The sequence below is a fragment of the Ambystoma mexicanum genome, chromosome 12, assembly GCF_040938575.1.
Source record: "Ambystoma mexicanum isolate Mex_15411 chromosome 12, UKY_AmexF1_1, whole genome shotgun sequence".
Lineage (NCBI taxonomy): Eukaryota > Metazoa > Chordata > Amphibia > Caudata > Ambystomatidae > Ambystoma > Ambystoma mexicanum.
Window position 1 is genome coordinate 468192210 of NC_090936.1, and position 20306 is coordinate 468212515.

The window sequence follows — 20306 nt, forward strand, 5'->3', positions numbered from 1 at the left end:
TTTAATTTAGATAGTTTAACGTTTGCCAACTCCTGGTGGATGAGCTGTTTTTTTTTGGAGCGAACGCTTCCGGCTAGCTCTATTGTTAATTTTCTCATACATTTTAGAAGTGATCAGGAGCGCACAGCATCTCATTCGAATCCACAACCTTTAATCATCAATCTTCTGATTACCCAGGAACTTTCAGAGTAGGGCAGGGAACCCCTTTCAATAGGTTGGGAACGCAACCCTGGTAAACTACCCTGCTTACCAATTAGCCCATTGCCATGATGTTAAGAATTCCCAGGTACATAACAGAGAGGCTTTGTAGTTCACACTGGGAAGGAAGTCACATATCCTGGAAGACCTGTTATTTCTTTTCTGAAGAAGACTCCATAAACTTATCAGAAAAGACTTGTTTTTAGTACTGAAAAGAAAATATCTTGGAGAAAAGCATAGTTAATCAAGCCCAGATGGGCTGCAATCCTGATATGGTGGCTGCCCACAGAGCCAAGAACGCGAACGCAGAAGACTCCTTTCAACAAAGACAAAGGCGACAACTGTGCTTCACATGCATCCTAGAAAACCTGCCTTGAGTGGTTGTGAGAAGCCTTCCAAAGGCAACTCTACTAGAGTTTGTGGAGTCCTGTGCAAGCGAGAGAATCGTTGCCAACCAACTCTTACGGCGTATGTGGGGCCCTGTGCAAATGTGATGGTGCCCTCCCAGCAAGCAATAACTGGCAGGGGTGGAGGGCTGCGCTCAGGCTTTCTACCAGGTGGCAGTTGTGTAGGTTTATCCAACGCAAGCTAATTACCACACAAGTTAAGTCACCTCAAAACTCTCAAGAAACTAGGTACTTTGTGCGATTTCCTGAATAAGTTTAAATGTACTCGGGGAAAGTGTGGATTCGGAGAGAGGAGTTGGGAGCATGAGGTGAACCGCAGTGTGTGGCGGTGTGATAGAGGAATGGTGCAGAGGGTAGTGGAGGCAGAGGAGGGCAGTAGGAAGGGAGAAAAGGTGAATTAGCATTGAGAGAAAAGGAAGAGAGACATTCAAGGAGCAAAGAAGTTGGGGTGCATGGCCAGGAGCCATTCTGTGAGGATGTGAGGAGAGAGGGTTCCGTGGCTACCGTCGGCTATCCTTTTAATATCCTCAGTAAACTGCTGAAATTTGATGTAGCATAGCTAAAATATCTGCCTGACCACGGTGGGAGGACGTTGGAGACTACAAAGAATGGCTAGAAACGGCATAGGAGCAGAGATCTCCTGACACTGGAGCCGACCGCCATTTTGTGTCTGGTGGTGGGACAGAGGTGATGATCGCCTGAGAAGGAGATAGTCGCCATCATGACATCTGTGGGAACGGCCTGTCTGTCTGCGGCTGGTTGTTATCCGAGCAGTGCTGCCTGAAGGAGACACAGATGAGAGGCCACCTGGCGCGATTAAGGAGGGAAGCCCGTCGCTGTAAGCAGACCAGGCTGCTGAGCGACAAGGGAGAACATAGGTGAATGGCCCTGGAGGGTATTGAAGGAACTCGTAAGGCACTGGACAGGATGTGAGCCACTAAGGAGGACATTGGGGGAATAGATGACCAGTGTTTGGACAGGAGTCATCGAGTAGGAGCAGGCTCAGGCCACATACCCTTCACCCCAGGGAGCATAAATCCATGAGAGCCTTTTCTGGATAAGACGGGTAGCGGGCCCAGCTTACAGTCCCGGGAGAGTGTGGGAGGATCGCTGCTGTTCAGTCACCTTGCCAGGTGGCCACTGACATTGGAGGGTCAATATGGTTAAAGGACAGCAGAAAATGGAACAGTATGTGGGTGCCAACAAGAAACATAGCAGACATGAAGCAGCGGAGGATGGTGGAGGAGGTGCAGGGCCCAAGGCAGCAGAAGGTGTCACAATGGACGATCCCATGGCAGCAATTCACAAATAAAAAATATCTCTGGAGGGTAAAGCCCAAGGGATGGTAGTGGATGTATCCCTGGTACTTGCAGATTTGAGGAAGAAGTGTGAAGGTAGACAAGAACCTCAGCATCAAATTATGTTCCTCATTGTCCTTTTCAGCCTCAGGTTGGCCCTGTCTGCCAGTCTGTTTATTTTAAACTCAAGGTTTTACGTAAAGTGCTTCCTTGTCTTCCTGAGCACCTTCGTGCAATAGTGGTATCTTCTATGATTGCAGGCTCTCTGCACTATTGCAATGCTCTGTACCTGGCCCAGCCTTCTTAGTTACTTCCTCCGCTACAAGTTCTACAAAACTCTGCGGCTAGACTAGTAATGAGGACTCCCTTTCAAGCGTCCACTTCCCCCATTTTAGCCTCATTACACTGGCTCCCTGTAGCTAAACGCGTAGAATTTAAAGTGCTGTGCATTGTGCAGCAGACTTTCTACGGCACTGGCCCGGAGTGTCTGCAGGGAAAGTTCTCTCATTACGTCTCCGCCCGTTCTCTCCATTCTGCCTCTTTGCTGCTCCTTCAGGTTCCTAATTTTCTTCGTTCCAGATCTGGTGTCCGCACCTTTTTGGTAGGAGCTGCCAGATTATGGAATGCTCTTCGGATCTACGTGATCCGACCGCGGCTGATATTACTGCGGCCGGAAAGTTCGCATGAGAAATGTGCGAACCACCAAAAGTTTGCACCTTTCTCATGCGAACACATGTACATACCCACACCAACAACACACCCATGACACCCCCCATCCACACCCTCAACACACCCCCACCCACACCCCCAACATAAACAAACCCCACTTACCTTTTTCTTCACGCTGAGTCCTTGCGGCGCCAGTTCCCTTTCACTTCCGTGATCGGGGAAATGGCGCTGCAGGGTGCTTTTTTTATTCTTTTACGGGGGCTGCAGGGGTTTCCGGGATGTTGGGGAGCGGGATGTTGCGGGGGGACACCTCCGCAGCCCCCATTTTTGTCTTCGTTTTTTTTTCACGGGTGTGCTGCAGGGTTGTCCCCCGCACCAACCCTGCTCACTATAAGACACAGTTTTCTTTTTACTTACCTGCAATGCTACCACCAAAGGTTCGAACTTTTGCTGTTTGAACCTTTGGTGGTAGCATTTGTAGAACCTTTTGTTCATGCGGCCGTTTAGATAGTCTTTTTGTACAATACCTGCTCTTTGATTGAACCTATGCGCAACACAGGATCGTTTCTGGTTTCGTTGCTCCTTGAAGGCTCTTCTATTCTAGCTTTTCTTTTTCTTTCTCTCTTTGCTGCTTCTATTCTCTCCTGTTGGTGAAGGTTGTGCTTTACAAATAAAATAAATGAAAATAGTCACTGTTGTGGAACAACATGTCAGTGATGTGGAGGATGCGCTGGCCTTATTGCAGAACCAGGTGAAGGGGGTAGCAAGAACTACGAGAACCTTGGAGAACAAAGCGGAAGATGCAGAGGGGGGGTCCCGAAGGTTCAATATCCACATGGTGGGTGTGCTGGAAGGAGAAGACGGTCATAATGCAGAGTTGTTTGTGAAAAAAATTATTATGGAGGCTTTGCGGCTTTAGAGACCGGCAAAACGGTCGCACCACCGAGAGCAATTGTGGCCAAACTGTTGAATTTTCATGACAGAGACGCAATCCTAAAGAAAGCATGACGCAGTTTGCATTTTGTACTGGACAATGGCAGGATTCTGATATTCCCTGATTTTACATAGGAAGTGCAGAAGCTGCAGAGATCATTAGATGCGCTGAGACGATGGGTGAGAGAAGAACATTTGAAATACATGATGTTGTTCCTTGCAAAACTGAAAGTACAGGCAGAGGGAAAGGCACATTATTTTCTATCTGCTCAAGATGTGTGGAGTTGGTTGGAGACTAGAGCCTTGAAGAATGGTCTGAAGAAGAGGGGACAGGGCATCGGAGGAAAGAACTTGAGAACTGATTGGAGATGGCTATACAGACCACGGCTGGAAGTGGAGGATTGTGGGGTGGCTGGAGGGGCTATTTCCGGTAACCAAAGGGGGATGCCCCTGCTTTTGATCAAGTAATAAGGGTGGTTGACCGATGGGGATTACGTTGGGCCCTACGGGTGTGTGTAAGGGTTGACAAGGTCCTGAGATGGAGAGGTGATAGGCATGGACTTAAGAAGAGGGCTGGGATGTTCACTGCTGAAGTGTGCAGGAGGGAGGTTGTGGTTCTAGGAAAGTGAAAGCCATTGTGGTACGATGACTCCTATTAATGGGGAATGAATGGGTCCAATCTCCTTATGGAAGGTGGTCAGTGAGAGGGTTGTTAAAGTGCGGTGGGGTTATGATGATGTGGTTGGGAGACCTGGACAACCTACCCCAGGCGTACAGTCCACTTGTCCCTGGATGGGGATTGAGGGTGGGACCTGGATGGCCATTTGTTGCAGGTATTTGGGGTCCAGAGGTGCATGGTCACTCTACCGTGTTTGATTCACTATTTTGTTAGCTTACGTATGTTGGGTAGGCTTGGTGGAGGGGGTGGGACGTCGGAGTGTTTAAGGGTGGCATGTTGGATAGATCTGCAAGGATTGTTATATATAATATCATCTTTTTGCAACACGTGGGTATGATGGTGAGAGGGGACTGCACTTGGAAAGTAACATATGATTGGGGATGATGGGGGTTATGGTTGTAGCATGGGGCCTACTTAGGTGGAAATAGGAACGTGGAATGTCCGGGGACTGGGTAAGCGTGTGAAGAGAATGAAAGTGGGGACATTTGTGAGACAAAATGGGATTGAGGTGGCATTGCTGCAGGAAATACACCTACTGGCGCCAGATTTGGAAGACCTGCCTCGCAAATGGGGGAATGGTATTTGGTTCCTCTTACTCCTATGCAAGAGGGGTTTTGATATGGATAGAAAAGGGGATTCCGATACATAAGGAGAAAAAAGTGGGAGACTCAGGGGGACTGACCCTGATATTGATAACAGGTTGAAAGGAATGACTTTTTGTATTATAAATTCCCATGCGCCAAATGTAGACAATAAGTAATACTTTACATCAGTGTTGAAGATGGCCGGTGGTCATATGTCCAATCTTTATTTGGGGAGGGGATTTTAATTGCCTTCTAAACCTGCAGATAGATAGGATGGGAAGGGGGGTGGCCCATTTAAACAGATGGCATTGGTATTGTTGAATAAAGTAGTTTCTGACCTGGATTTGGTTGAATTCTGGAGGGGGGTCTCATGGAGTTGAAGAAGGCTACTCCTCTTATTCATGCGTTTGTGGCTTTTTTTCCAGAGCAGATTATATTTTTGTGGTGAGGGAATACTTTCATTGGATTGCCAACACGGAATACCTCGGACGAAATCTATCGGATCATGCTCCGCTGCTTACAGTGTTTCACTGGTCAACAGGGAGGCCGGCTATACCACTTCGGAGATTACGATTTGAGGCTTTGGATGATGTCACATTTCGGACTATATTGAGAGAAGAGTTATCTTTGGGTTTTTTTCCTCAAATGAATGAAGCTTTGGTGGAAGATATAGGGATAATATGGGAAACCTTTAAAGTTACCATGGGGGGGTCTGCATATCAAAATCGGTGGGAGTGAGGAGACTGTTTACTATCTCCTTAAATCAAGTGGAACTGAATGTTAAACATCTGAAGGGGGAACTGGATTGGTGATTACAGGTAGGGGATAGTCTCTCTATTGCGCTGCAGAATCATTAGGAGCTGCAGGAGGCACTATTTAAGTTTAAATTTAGCCAATACTTAGTCCAAGGAGAGGGGAATAATAATAACATGTTTTTTAATAATAATAATAACTTGGTATTTATATGGTACTTTTATCCAAGATGCTTTGCATAGAAAATATATACATACATTATTATTATTAGAGTAAGGGTAAGGATTATTAGGATAGAGATGGTCAGTGGCCGGCATGGCTGATAACGGCAGGAACTTCCAAGGACAACCAGAGCATTGATTTATGACCAAGCTGGTAGCTTAATTACGTTGTAAAGCAGAGATTAATGGGGTGTCTCAAGAGTACTATAAATGGTTATATACAAGAGACGGTACGTACTCCGATAAGGAGGCCTCTGACCTGCTGGATTTGGTTCAGTTGCTGAGATTATAGGACGTTTCTCGAGAGGAGTTGGCAAATACTGTGCTTTTCGGTCCATGCAACAGATTAAGCCCCCGGGGAGTGATCATTTCCTGAATGGATTTTATTTTACATTTGCGTATCTCCTGGTACCTCAACTAAATAAGGTTTATGATTGGGCTTATAGTAAGGGTTACTCACGGAATCAATGCGCAAAGTGCTGATAACGGTTCTATTGAAGTCTCAGAAAGATGTGAATCATTGTGATTCGTATTGGCCGATCTCACTGATAAATGGGGAGACAAAGATCCTAGGAAACGTCATTGCTATGAGGCTGTCTAAAGTGTCACTGGGACTTGTACACCCAGACCAATTTGGATTTGTGGGTGAAAGGAACACCTCCATTAATTTATGATGATTGCACTATATCATGGATCAAGTGCGGTTATTAAGGAAGCAACTGGTGTTGGTCTCACTAGACGCAGTTAAGGTGTTTGATTCACTAGAATGGGTTTGGCTTGTTAAGGTTTTGGATGCGTTTGGCTTGGGACCAGGTATTTTGCAGTGGCTCTGATTGCTATATCAGAGTCTGATGGCAATGGTTAAAGCAGGGGGTCTGGCATCCTTCAGATGGACTTTGGAGAGGTCTACTAATCAGGGATATCCAGTGTCCCCAATGTATTATTTCTTTTCTCCAATAACGGCAATGGAACCTCTGACCGAATACTTCAGGAAAAATATATCGGAGACCGTATATCCTTGTATGCGATCATGTGCTATTATACGTGAACAATCTGCTAAATAATATCATGATCATTATGAGAATTTAAGGACATCTAGATTTCAGATCGATAAGTCCAAGGGATAGAAATAGAGATGCACTGCCTGACTTGGGGATAAAATGGGAACTGGAATCCTTTACATATCTGGGTATTCAGATATTCCATTAAATAGAAGAGCTATATGTATATAATACATGCAGGGCGTTGACTGGCATTGGGGATGTTGGTTTTTGGTCACTGCCATTGTCGTTGAAGAGTAGAATAGTTTTATGCAAAATGGTTTTTCTAGCTGGATTACTATATTTCTCTGCCAATATTCCATTTGCGAAAACGCAGATTGTCTTTAAAATTGCGATAAAACAGATTTTCTTTAAAATACTGGATGTTAAGATTGGGGAATTACTTTGGGGCATGGGACGACGAAGGGTATCTCTGAAGACACTCCAGGCGGTTGCACCAGGAGGAGGGGCTGGCTCTCCCCGATTTCGAACTATACTTTTTTGCAGCTCTATTACAGTTTGCAGCCAGTTGGGCCGATTCACCAGCAAGTGGAGTGAAAGGTTTGCTACAAACTCTCCCAAGACATGGGCAGGAAATTGAATTGCTGTAGGATCCAATGAGCACAAGGGTTGACACAAGTATATTTAACATCCTACGCACAGTTTGGAGGAAATTGCTTGTTACATTTAAAATGAAGGGGATGTATAGTGCAGATTTACCTTTGGGTTTTGATGTAACCATACTGACAGCGCTTAGTCATGGGCCTTGCGACATTGTGGACTAAGGGGTGCACGTTGTTAAGTGATTTATTTTGCTGATGGGGAAACTACTCACTTTTTAACATTGGGCGAGGAAGTATGACATGCAGAGGGGATTTTTTCTTGCCTGTGCCAGGGTGGTGAGGAGAATCGGCGACTTATGGGAGGATATCCGATAGGAGCCGGGTACGTACCCAGTGTTACAGACCCTGCTTTGTCTGAGTGGAGGGAAAGGGGTGATTTCTCGTCCTTACAGGGTCTTTGAGGAGGAGAGACCTTTGGCGGATCTTGTGCTCAAAAGCAAATGGGAAAGGAATGAGGGCTTTGCAATCTCTGACAGGGAAAGGTCGCTTTGAATATGGGAAGAGATGAAAAAGGTGTCCAGAAATGCTAGACTGCAATTGGTTCAATTTAATTATTTACACAGGGTGTATATAACCCTGGCGAAGCTCCATGCTGTGGATCTGAGTTGTCTCATTGTTGTCTAAGGTGTGGATGGAGCTCAGCTGGGTTTTGTCATATGGTGTGGGATTGCCTGATATTCATGACTTAAACGGAGGAGGTGGTGGCCAGGACAAACACTCTGATGCATGGCGCTTAGGTACAGGCACAGTCTATTTGCCTATGGGGATTGGTTCCTAGGAGGAAGAAGGATACGACACGGAGGAGAAGAATACAATTCTTGTTGATACTGGCCAAAAGGAGGATAGCAATATCGTGGAAATGCTCGAAGGGTCCAATTCTAAAGCAATGGAAAACAGACATTCAACGGGGGGATTAGCAGAGGTGGAGACTTTAGGGAAAAATAGAGATTTGAAAGAAGAGGAGGGAGGAGAGATTGATTGGGGTCAAATGCTAAATGAACTAATTTCCTCTCCAGGCTTGAAACTGCCATGCAGAAAGCAGACACCCAGAATGAGATGGGTATGGAGGGGAGAGGGAATTTAACTGGAGAAAAGGGGAAAGGAAAGTTGCCACTGAGGTCTGAAGAGAGGGGAGATATGTGGGTAGGGGTATCTGATATATACAAGGAATGGGTTGGGGGAGGGATTAGAAGGTTAAGGTTGTGACGGTGAAGCTTCTTACTTTATGTCATCGGAAATGTAATGTGTGGTTATTGCCTGATTGTATGTGCTGCTGACACTGACATTTTTGTTTGGTTGTGAGATGAAGAAATGCAAAATAAAAACAGATTTTTAAAAAAGGAGTGAGGAAGTGACGGGAAATGCTGAGGACTAGAGGAGAGAAGAGAGGAGGTGAAGAAGAGCACTAAGGAGGAGTCTGGGAGACTATGAGAGAGGGTAAAAGGAGTGAGAATGAGGAGGAGCAGAGAGAAGGAAGATCACTGGGCCACGAGAGGGGAGGAGGAAGCAAACAAATTGAGGTCGGAGGAAAAGGGATAGTCAAAACCTCAGCAGAAAAAGAGAAAACTTAAATGGGAGGTGCTGCCCAGCCCATTTACACCAGAGCGGGAGCATGAAAAAGAACAATTAAACCACTTCTGCACCCTTCTGGTTTTCCTCTTAGAGTTTGGTGGAATACTGAGATGAATAAGAGGGAGATGCAGTTGGGGAGTGAGCAGGTGAAGACCAGAATTGAGGAAGACATAAGGAAGAGGCAAGGACCAGGAAAAGGGGCGGCAAGAGAGGGATTGACTTGCTCCTGGAGTGGCTCCTTGTTATGTGGAGGAGCCACGCCCAGGAAGTTCCCGTCAGCCCTAGTAATGGGTTAAGCCCAGCAACCTATGGTACAAAAGAAATCTTTAAAGACTCTGGCACATGTTCAGACAACCCAAGGCACTAGTGGGGGTGGTATCAGCTTTTGCTACAGCCTATGAGGCAAAGTGTGAAATCCTGACCCACTTTTCTCTTGGCTGGACATGAAGGCTTACTTGGCTTTCGTAGAAATGCAGTGCACTTACAATCCCAGAAAAGCAGAGTTTAAGAGTGAAAGGGGGAAGGACGGAGGACCACGGTCCTACAGAGGTGCTTGGTTAGTTAGTGAATCCCCACCAGTTCGCTTCCGTTAAACCTGATTCTGTATTTTCCCTTCCTGATAATAAACACCCTTAGATCATAGATCTTAACTTTACGTGGTTTTTGATCCCCCTGGCCATGACCTATCGTCAACCCAGAAACAGCCTCACATGTACAAGTGATGCCACTGCATGCTAGATGCAACCACATATGATGCAGTAATGCTCCCCAATGACAGGTGCATCATCAATTACCCATGTACAGCCACATATAGCCATCTGCAGCCTATGTCAAGGTCCAGCCTTGTGGGTCGAGTGTAGCCCGATGTATCCGGATGCATTCCAGATGCAGATGGAGATGCAAATGCAGCCTTCTATGTTAGCAATGGTCTTGCATGCCCAGAACAAATGCCACTGTTTGCCATCATATTGCTATGTCAATAGGCTTGCTTTTATACTGCACCAAATCACTGCCAAAGCAGTATCAGGGTTCCTACGCTTGTCCATGGAGTGATGTACTGTGCTCCCACCAGAGATATTCAGACCGCAGTCTGCTGGAGAACAGAGATTTGATGAGGGGGGGCCGGGGGTGAGATTGGAAAATCAGGAAATAGATGCTTCAAACACAGGGAAGGAAGGATGCAGCTTGAGGAGAAAGTTGGCAGATAAGTCCTGTTCTAGGGAATTCTAGTTCTGCAAAGGGGAAGAGGTAGATGTATCCTAAGGGCAGATTTGGAGAACGTCAAGTTAGTACACCGTGTAATGTTGGGTGAATTGGGGTCTCAGGTGTGTGCTTAGGCAATGCTGGAGGTTTAGCGGATTATTTGGCCGGGCATCCCTGTACATTATTCTGCAGGTCAAATTTCAGAATGTTGATCCTGTGACTGCCAAGCCTAAGCCAATAGTGGCATATTCATGAAAGGTTTGTGGGTAAATGCGAATGTTGGTAACAAGAAGTAAGGAAATTCACTAAGGGAATGGAGTGGCCAAACTTGTACAGTAGAATTTGAAAAAGCCTTAGACGTTGATGTAAACATGTTTATTTAGAGTTTGTTCCATGTCATGTCATGCTAGATTTTATTTTAGTTCTATGTCGGAGAAACCAAACTCGCACATCAATTTAGGGTACTGGCAAATAGGAAACCGCTTCATTACCCTTGCAAGACAAAGCACCAGATACATCTTCACCTTACGAGAACTGACCCGACCTCGATCTATGTAGGTCACTTGTCTGGTGACTAACTCGAAACCTAACGTGAGTATTTTGGACCCTTCATTCTAGGTCCTCTGGCAAAGATCTCCCATTCCACACAATCACATCACAGACCTTTGACATGAGTCCTTTGTCAATGTGAAGATCCTGCTGACGCAGTGTATGACTAGCTCCTTCTGTGCGCTTCCCACTAATAGGGTTTTGTCAACCCCTCCAATGAAGACAACTCGTAGTCCTTCAACTGATCCTAAACCCAATAAACCAGTTTCATTGACCACATGGTCCCAGGTAGCCTGGGCAGAAAAGAACAAGCATTGCCAAGAGCCAAAAACACTGAAATGAGCAAAGTCTGCTGAAAAAACCACATGATAAGTAGAATAAAGAAAACGCGATCAATAATTCATCAGCCTAATGTTGTGCACAATCAAAAGAGAATTAGCATGCCTCAACAACAGTGACACAGGGTGCTGCCGGATTTGGAAGTATGCTATCAAAGTAATGCGTAGCTATCTACACTGAGAAATCCTAGCCTGAGCTCCCCATGCAGGCCATGCTCATTAGACTGTGTAAATGGCTAAGGTGTATATACGGTAGGTAAGGAGTGAAAGGCCAAATGTCAGTCTTTTCTGTATTTAGTGACAGACTAGTGCCCTTCTGTTATGCAACTAGGCTTTGACTGGTGGCATTAGGCTGTGAATATACTGTGTTGATTGTACAGCAGTTAACTCCACAGTAGGGTCACCTCTGAGGACTGTGAAGAGGGGAGGCAAGCTTACAAGTTACACACCAACAACATGAGCACCAGTGAAAGGAAAGACTCCGCCATAAAGCAGAGCATAAGGCAGAATGCCCTCTCCCTGAATCAGAAAAGAGGTCCCTCCACACCATTGCATGTTCCAACTTGCTGGAAACTCCCTCTCAATGAAGCTGCAAAGTGCCCATTTAGGCTCCGCCCCTACAGGGGACCATCATAGTTTGTGTGTTCTTTCCTTTTGCGAGCATGGTATCAAGCATCAGTGTCTCCAAGAAGGTTACTAAGCACCGATTCCTATTGCAAGGCTTCCAGTAGTGCAGCACTTTGCATTGTGGCGAATCAAACCGCTGAAAAGTGCATATGTCTCTTCCAAGACTTCCAGGAAACTAGAGCAGTGTGCTGGATGTAGTCCTTAAACTGGCAGATTCTGTTTTCAGGGTTGGGTTAGCCCCCACACACGGCTGCAGTGACTGGCTCTTTACTCTTTAAGACTTTCTTTTAAACTACTGTCTGCATTGCACTCACTTCCCCTAAAGCTGTCCTGTGACAGGGAACATGAGGCAAAGGTCAAATGGCAAAAGGGACAGGCACATCCCTCCATGAATAAAAGATGCACTATGGAATACATCTGACTCGCCCTCAGCAACCCCCTCATCACTGTAGCTTCCTAGTGCGGCAGGGACATGCATGCTGCGTCAGCGTGCTAGGACAACGGATGCCCTGTTCCCAGTGCAGAGACCGAGCATTCGTTGAGCACTTCCTTAATAACAATCCTTAAAATAAGGTGTTGGGGTGCTTCTGAAACTCAATAAAATAAGGTGCCCCGATAATGGCCCTAAGAGCCAGAGTGTGATGTGAGGGAGGAGTTAGTGGATTTCTCACACAAAGGTTCTCTCTCCTGTCTAAGATGGCCGAGCACTATGCACCTCTCTGCCGACTCAGTCGCTCCCTCTTTCTTTTCCTTCTCCTAATGCCAACAATGCTCTCCTCTGGTGCTGTACTTCCTTATCACTATAACCCTCTTAACACCAAGTATCTTTATTCTTTATACCACAATACTCTCTTACTGGATCTTTACTCTTGCTGAATCTTGACTCTCGTCCCCCCCTGAAAAACTTTGATCAGTTTCTTTCTTCTTGCCTCTTTAAACTGCCATCTTTTTCTCACCATCAACCCACTTGTCCTTTGTCCATATGGTCACTTCCTCCTTCCTCTCCATACTAATGTTTTCTTCCTCCTTACCCCAATATCATCCACTGTCGATTTAGTTAGGATATCGTTCCTGCACACTAGCCTTCTGTCTCTTTCCAGATGGTACACATTGCTTTCCTCACCCAGCTGGTATCCCTCTTTCTTTGCTCCCAAATTCTCTGTCTCCAATAAGCCAGTACCTCTGTCCTACTCTACATTACCACTACACTCATCATCCAACACTAACAACTCTTTCTTCAGGCTAATCCCTCAATCCTATCTGCAGTTCTCCCCTCACCACACCACTCATCAATTTCTCCTCTTGCCAAATCTCCAACCTCAGTATCCGCTTGCTCAAGGATTCCAGGACCAGGGTCTTGAACAGTGTGCTGCTCTCCTCCTGCCAGCTGTCCCAGGTGGCAAACCAACTGACTGGACTGGGTGACTTTTAAAGTACTGTCTCTCCTCCCCTGAGGTAAGGCTTAGGGACATTGATTGCACCTAAGCAGTGTGGACTCATCCACTCTCTGGTTGGGACATTTCTCTGGTGTCATGTGGTTTACAAGCAGGACAGCCTGAAGTTACATCAGAATCGGCTGTATTTTCTTTTTCAAAAATGTCCCTAGATATGTGGGAGATCTCCTTCCCTCCTGTGAAAAACCTGAAGATGTTTCAGGACTCCGTCCCTGGGGATCCCTTATTCAGGTGGCCAGGGAAGGACCATTGCTATTGGATCCTGACCCCAGGGCGTAGACAATCAAGGGAGGATCACCTGGGTAGGGGGTCCTCTGGGAGTGGGGAGGAGACACTGGAAGGCGAGACATGGTATCCCCCATTTCCTGACAGTTATTTACCTCATATCCTCATATTCCCTCTACCTTTATGGGATACTATAACTCCCATAACTACCCTGCTTTCCTTAGCCCAACTACTGAGACAAAGAAGAGGAAGACTGAAATTAGGCACACACACCTGAAACTCATGGACCGGACAGTTTTCTAAACTATATAAGGTGGGCACTGAAAAACACGGATAGTGAGGCAGGGGCCAAGAAGAAAGGCAAGCTGGATGGTGAGACAGAGGAGCAGCTGAGAGAGCACTGCCGAGAACCAGGCCAAGGAGAACAGGATGCTGAGATGCTGTCAGGCTGCAAGTTGAGGCAGGAGGAAGCGTGGCGAGGTAGCTGTGTCTCCAAGAAGCCGGGCAGAGTTCAGAGAAGGAAGCGGACGTGCCGGCTAATCCCTTTCCTCCATGCAGGAGTATACTGCTTGTTTCCTCCCTGGGGCTGAGGGTCTGCCCAGGAGTGTCTGAGGGGCAGGTGGGCAAGAGTCTGACCTGGACGAGTTGAAAACATTTACGCAAATGCAATCACAGCCAGTGAGCTCAAATAAAGGGAGACCCAGGTTTGTGATACGCGCATTCGTGGAAAGCTACAGCCTTAGACGCAAGGCTGCGTGTTGAAGGATAAAGACATTGAATTGAAGGCTTGAATGTATTTAGCCGACGAGGGAAGGCACTTTGTTAAACGCTTCTTAAAAAATAACAGAACAGTTAAGGATGAAAGTGAAAGACATTGAAAGGAAAGGGCACGAGGGAAAGAGACTGTGCAGAGATCCCAAAAGGCTAAAGTGAAAGTGAACTGATATTTTTGTGAAACGAGGAGCAGAGTGGCCACGGACCCGTCCCAGTGAACTATATGTCTTTGTGAAAAAAGGAACAGAGTGCCGAGGGCACGTTCTGTGAAATGAAGTGCAAGAGGCACAGACATTGGAAAGTCAACCCTATTGTCAGAGCGGTCACGCATAGGGTTGAGCATACTGTGCGGTTGCGACGGTCTCTGACAGATTAACATTATGAAAGTGAAATACAAAGTTTGGGCAAGGGAGTTCTCCCCGAGCTCTGTGAAGCATGGCTGTTTAGCTGGAAAGTGTTTCAGCCATGCTTACATTATTGAAGACAGGCCTGTGAAAGTAATTGAGAAGAAACATTGTGAATACCTATTTGTTGGAGAATTTTGAAACTGGGTGAGGGAAGCCTACAAGAATCCATTGAAGAGAACTGCGATGCACGTTGAACTGACATTGAAATAGACGAGGGAAATGTATGTGAAATCTTTGAACTGTGCTCACTATCCACCTTGGAGGAACTTTATAAGACCCTCAGTGGACTGAACTTGAGGAAGGCAGTGGTGAGCCACTTTTATTTCCATTCTGACATTCTTTTGACACACTTTTTATTTTCAACTATTTTTCCCACACTTGGTTTTTGTGACGCATGAGAGCAAGTATAGGTTTCTGACACAGACTTTTCCTTTGTTTGACTAACTTGGACCATTTTATTTTACTTTAATGGTCGAGACTACTCCTATTATAGCATTAGGGCCAGTTAGGAAGTCTCCAACCCCAGTCAAACTTAATATAGGTGTTGAACCTTGTACCTCTTGTGCCTGTGTCCTTACTTGCGATACCATGCCTGCCTCAAACTTCCCTTTTTTGTTTTAAGATGTCTATATATAACAGAAGAACCATACACATTAAAATGCTAAAGGAATGACTCCTGTGGTTGAAAAGAGTATGTTGTTTTTAATTAAACTGGGCGTTGGTTCCATAATAAAGCACTTTTACCTTTAAAAGTCCTAACACCTGGCATCATAAGATCACATTTTGGAACCTTCAGAGGGTGTAGGTCAGCAAACCAAAGATTCCTAGAAGGGACATAAAGCTTAATTCTTGAACTCCGGAGCTATGGTGGAGATTTCTAAATACTTTGATATATTAGAGACTTCTTTTTTATACTCGATGCAGGCATGAACTGGCAGCCAATGAAGCGCAAAGGGATGAAATGTGTCCAAGGAGGAGTATTAGTTTCTATCCGGGCAACTCGATTCTGGAGAACTTGTAATCTTGTGAGTTGTTCTTTAGTGCAACCTATCAATCGGGAAGGGTAGTAATATAACTTTGACACTATGGTAGCTCTTGCGAAGTGTTGGATGGATTATAACTGGCTATGATTGACGATAGTCCAATGTTATCCAAGATTATTTCACATGAAATCTTAAAGTACAATTGCGTGTTGTTGCAATAACAATAAAATCTGACTTCAAGGTTCATAATTAGATTCTGTAGAGGTTTAATGTACAGATTAAACAAAATGGGGAGAGGGCAAAAGTGTGTGAGACTCTACTGCGTATTGACTTAAATTGTTAGTTGTAGGACAAACTGATAGATTAGAAATTTAAATGAGAACCATTCTAAAACCTGCTCTGGGACCCTGGCCACCGGGTGTAGTCTTTCTAAGACTATTTGGCAGTCCTGGGTATCAAATGCCGATGAAAGGTCCATCGCAGTCAATAGGAGGTCTTTATGACTCCCCTCTGGGCCCTGCTGTCAACGCCTGCTTTAAACTGTCTGTTTCTATCTCCCCAGCTTGTGATTCAATATTCAGGGACGCATGGGTAGGCAAGGGAAGTGTGCTCACCACAGGGAAATGGCAACATTGTTGTGGAAATTGGTATCCGCTTGTGTGCCACAGTATGCATTACTTGAACTCTGAGGTTTAAATGTCTGACTCAGCAACTACATCAATGAAAGGAATGTATCAAAACACTAATTATGTAGTTTCAACTCCCCCCCTTATAAAGGAGTACACTGTTATGTGAGCAGATTGGGTCTGTTTGGGGGGGTGCTTCAGGATCCCTATAGTCCATAGTTTCTGGGGCTTTTTGGGTCCTGGGGCCTTGGGGTCCAGGTGGCAGGGCCCCCATGGACTCTGCCTATGACTGTATCTTTTCCAAGCGTAGGGCTTTATAATACACAAATGGATTTGCACGGGCGGATTCAGTTTTTTGATTATTTCGTCATTTCCCTTCCCTATCACAGTCTTTAATATGAATATGGATTGTAGAAAACGGGTCATGGGGAACAGGCAACCACACTAAGCCGTTGAAGTAAAAAAATTGGACATCAAGTCCTACCCGCACTCTAAGCTATAAATGACCCTACAAATCCCCATAGGCCTGTAAGCCCATGACCCTTGATTCAGAGGCCAGGCTGGAGGCTGCAGATGTTTCTGTATCTAGCTTAGTTCTCTCTCTGTCCTCGAACGTTCCTAGGTCTCTGGCGGAAGCCATTTTGGTTATTGAATCTTATGTGTTGGAGTAATATTCCGGAAGTGCTGTATGTTTCTTTCACTCGGTCTTGGGCCCTTCCGCAGTGGCTGGAGTGGTAGGTTCTGCAAGGCAGGGCACCAGTTGGATTGGGGTTCTGTTATCAAAGCCTACTTTTTGCATTGTTTCCATGTACTGCCATCACTTGTGCTGCCCTGTTCCTTTTTGTTTCTTGTCTCTGTTCACAAAGGGGTGGAGCGACATCTCCAAGAGAACCCTCCCTTCATTTAAATATACCGTGCCACGGTTGGCCAAGAAAAGAATAATGCAGCAAGATGACCTGACACTGACCGCCCCCCCACCCACACCCTGCACTTTTGAGACTATACCTACTTTGAGAGTAGTTGTGAGACTGTGGCTCGTTCGGCCAAAGTTGGTAGTACTTGAAACTCTTCACCTCAACGTTATGAAACCATTATCAATATTTTGTAAGAACAGGGCGTTCATAAGTCTTAATAGTGTCTAATTGATTCCCTATTGGGTGGAAACACTAAATCTGTGACCCTGTTGGAATACTTCACCCCCAACCCCTACACATTGGGAGTATCTTTTGTTTTCAGGTGTTGCCACTATTCAAAACCTTGTGTTTCTGTGCCTCTTCAATAAAACCAACACTATTTCAAAGTCTTGTGTTCTAGTCTGGGGGCATCTAAGCATCTAGTGAATCAGTCTGTAACCAGAGATGTAACTTTCCTGTGCCAGTTCAGTCTTCTCACCCCTTCTGTCCAAATACCTGAGCATCTATACTTCATGTCTTGCCTTTCTGGAAACGTAAGTCTCTATGAGTCCTGTTAGAAGCCAAGACATTACTTCATGGGTTCACACAGCCATCTGCCCCCCCCCCCCGGAGAAGTGGGTGTCCATTGCCAACTCACTAACAGGGACACCAGGGGGATTGCAGGCATTGCTTTTTATCAGCATGCCTTCGAATGCCACAGTGGACCCACCTGGCACCTACGTGAAAAACATTCCAAGACCTCCTGTAAATACTGTCCATTTGTACCTCTTGTTTTAAGCTAGGGGCTGGAGTTTTTTACTGTATGTTCTATTAATATGAATACTGCATCCAGTAAAAACCCACTGATTACAAATGATCACTGATCATGAAGTCAAGTACTGCATGAACACCACATGACTGTTGACTGAATGCTTTGTCTTCCTTCAGTTGTTCACCAATTTGTTTTGACCATGGATTTGTCACCTGTTAATGTGGCATTGTCTTTGTGGAGGGCTGTGTAGTTTGTACCTTTTGGGTTTACAGAAGCAGATCCTCTGTGGTCATTGCTTGAGGGTTGTCCTATAGGAAGGTGGTTCTATGTCATGTCATCGACAGGTGTAATTTCGAAGTTGATTTATTTTTATTTTTGGGTGGGTTACCCCCACCTCCATCCCCTATTGTTTTTCACCTATTCCCGACCCCCCCACCGCTTATATACACTATTCCAACCCCCCCCACCCCCTATATATTTTGATGATTTTTTTCGGTAAAATATACTCATAGAAAAACATCAAAATGACACCTGTGGATAAAAGAACGCTATAAACGTTCTCTTTATTGCCTGTATTGGGATAAAACCTGAATTTCATGGAGTCATAACTGTGCATGGCTCATGTTTGAATGACAAGGAGAATCGGTTGAAGACCTTCCACTGCTTGCTATATCCTCCTAGATGTTAAGGACTGTGACGAGGCAGAGGGAAGGTGTGGAATTCCTCAGATTACTTACCAGTAATCCTCAATACCCTTCCTCATTATAGACCTGGATTTCCTCCCTCCCACTCATGTTCCGTGTCTTTTCGACAAGTAGGGAATTGATTGGTAATTACTGGCAGGATTGTGGGTGCTACGTCATGTCCCTTATATCAGAGGGCAGTGGGAGGGCTTCTTGTTCTATTTCATGTAATTGTCTAGCACAGTTTACTACTTCCTCAACATGACTATCTCTCCTAGATTATGGACTGTGACATGGAAGTCTAGGATTGAGTGTAATAAAGACTACTGGGCAGCAGGTGATTGGAGCAATTTTCCAACCCGCTTGTCTATAGAATTTCCCTCATTTGTATGTGTACTTTGCACACACGAGCAAAGGCGCTATTAAACTTGGGGCCAACGGGACAGATTCACTAACATGCCATGCTGGGTGTAGGATGGAAGAGGGTGCTGTGCTTCGTTACGTGAGCTGTGCAATTAGAGGGTGGACATGGAAAGGAATGAATGCAGTGCATCAAGGCTAATGTGTATTGACAAGAAGCACAGTGACTAAAATGGAAAATGATATGGTGCCTTAGTTTAGGAGATAGCTGGAATAAGTGTCATGGCTGTTTCACTCTGTATCAATCACCACCGTAAGGCATCTTCCAACAGAGGCAGAAACCCCAAATCATTAGAAGTCACTGGTGGTAATGGAGCATTTCACATCGGATTTCCGGTTTAGGTCTGAACCCACCTTTTACTCTTTGTGTAATGACCTCTTCTCTTTTCTTCATTATCTCCTAGGCTAGGCATATCCTTTGCCTATTACGGTGTGATCCTGGCCAGTTCTGAGTTACTTGAGCGGAACCTGGTATGTGGTTCTGACCAGTCCATAGCCGAAGACGGTCCATTGTACACCGAAGAAGCCACCTCTCCGTGCCGGTGCCACATGCTGAGCCCGGCTGACTACCAGACCATGATCATTAGCACCCTCGGCGAGATTGCACGTAAGTCTATGATGGACGCCACACATCTGCACATTCCATCCGCTACCCTTCAGATGCTTACAAATAAATAAAGAATTCCTAGAATTTAGGATGAGGATGCGGCAACTGTTATCATATTGGACAAAACACACATTCGGCACTTGCCCGCACTAATGGCGAATTACACAATGCTATTTTTTTAAAAAACTTTTTGTAGTTATTTTATTGTTGATTATAAACCATGAAACAACCCATTTCAGGCAAGCTCCTTCCCTCCATGTCCAATTTGTGCTAACACACTGAGATTACAAAAGTAGGCCGTCCAGTTTTGTATATTCTATCAAGAGTCCTAGATGGGCAACAGTAAATAACAATATTCTTAGGCTATCAAAGGTTTTTGTTCAAGTGAAAAATGAACGTGCACGAATTTGATCATGATAATTTGAGGTCACCTTGCACGTGGGGCAGCCTTCTGCATGGTGACCTAAAGTCCTCCATCTTTAATGTTATTTGTCTACCTCATGCTTGTTCCTTGAGACTTTTCTTTAGCCAACATCGCACAAGCATCGCGATATTCCCATGTAAAAGGTACGACTTCAAAGAAGGATTGTGGCAATCTCAACAGCTGCAGAAAGGGACATGTCCCTATGCATGTGTCATCTTCATTTTCCTCGTGGCCTGGAGTGTGGGAGGGGACACAACTTGAGCCACTTGCAGCAGCAAATAAATTAAAGCAACAGAATGGCCTGTCATTTGCCAGCAAGGCCGGGCTGGTGCGAGAGGGCACAC

The 20306-nt window shown here is 45.4% G+C and overlaps 1 protein-coding gene across 5 annotated transcripts in view; it reads left to right on the forward strand.

The window, feature by feature from the left end:
- The window catches only part of SVOPL (SVOP like), a 366808-nt gene that overhangs the window by 272754 nt on the left and 73748 nt on the right, over window positions 1-20306 (forward strand). For all 5 annotated transcript variants that reach the window (XM_069628739.1, XM_069628741.1, XM_069628742.1 and 2 more), the window contains one exon: window positions 19336-19538. In XM_069628739.1, coding sequence (XP_069484840.1) covers window positions 19336-19538 — 203 coding nt within the window. The remainder of the gene's footprint in view (window positions 1-19335; window positions 19539-20306) is intronic.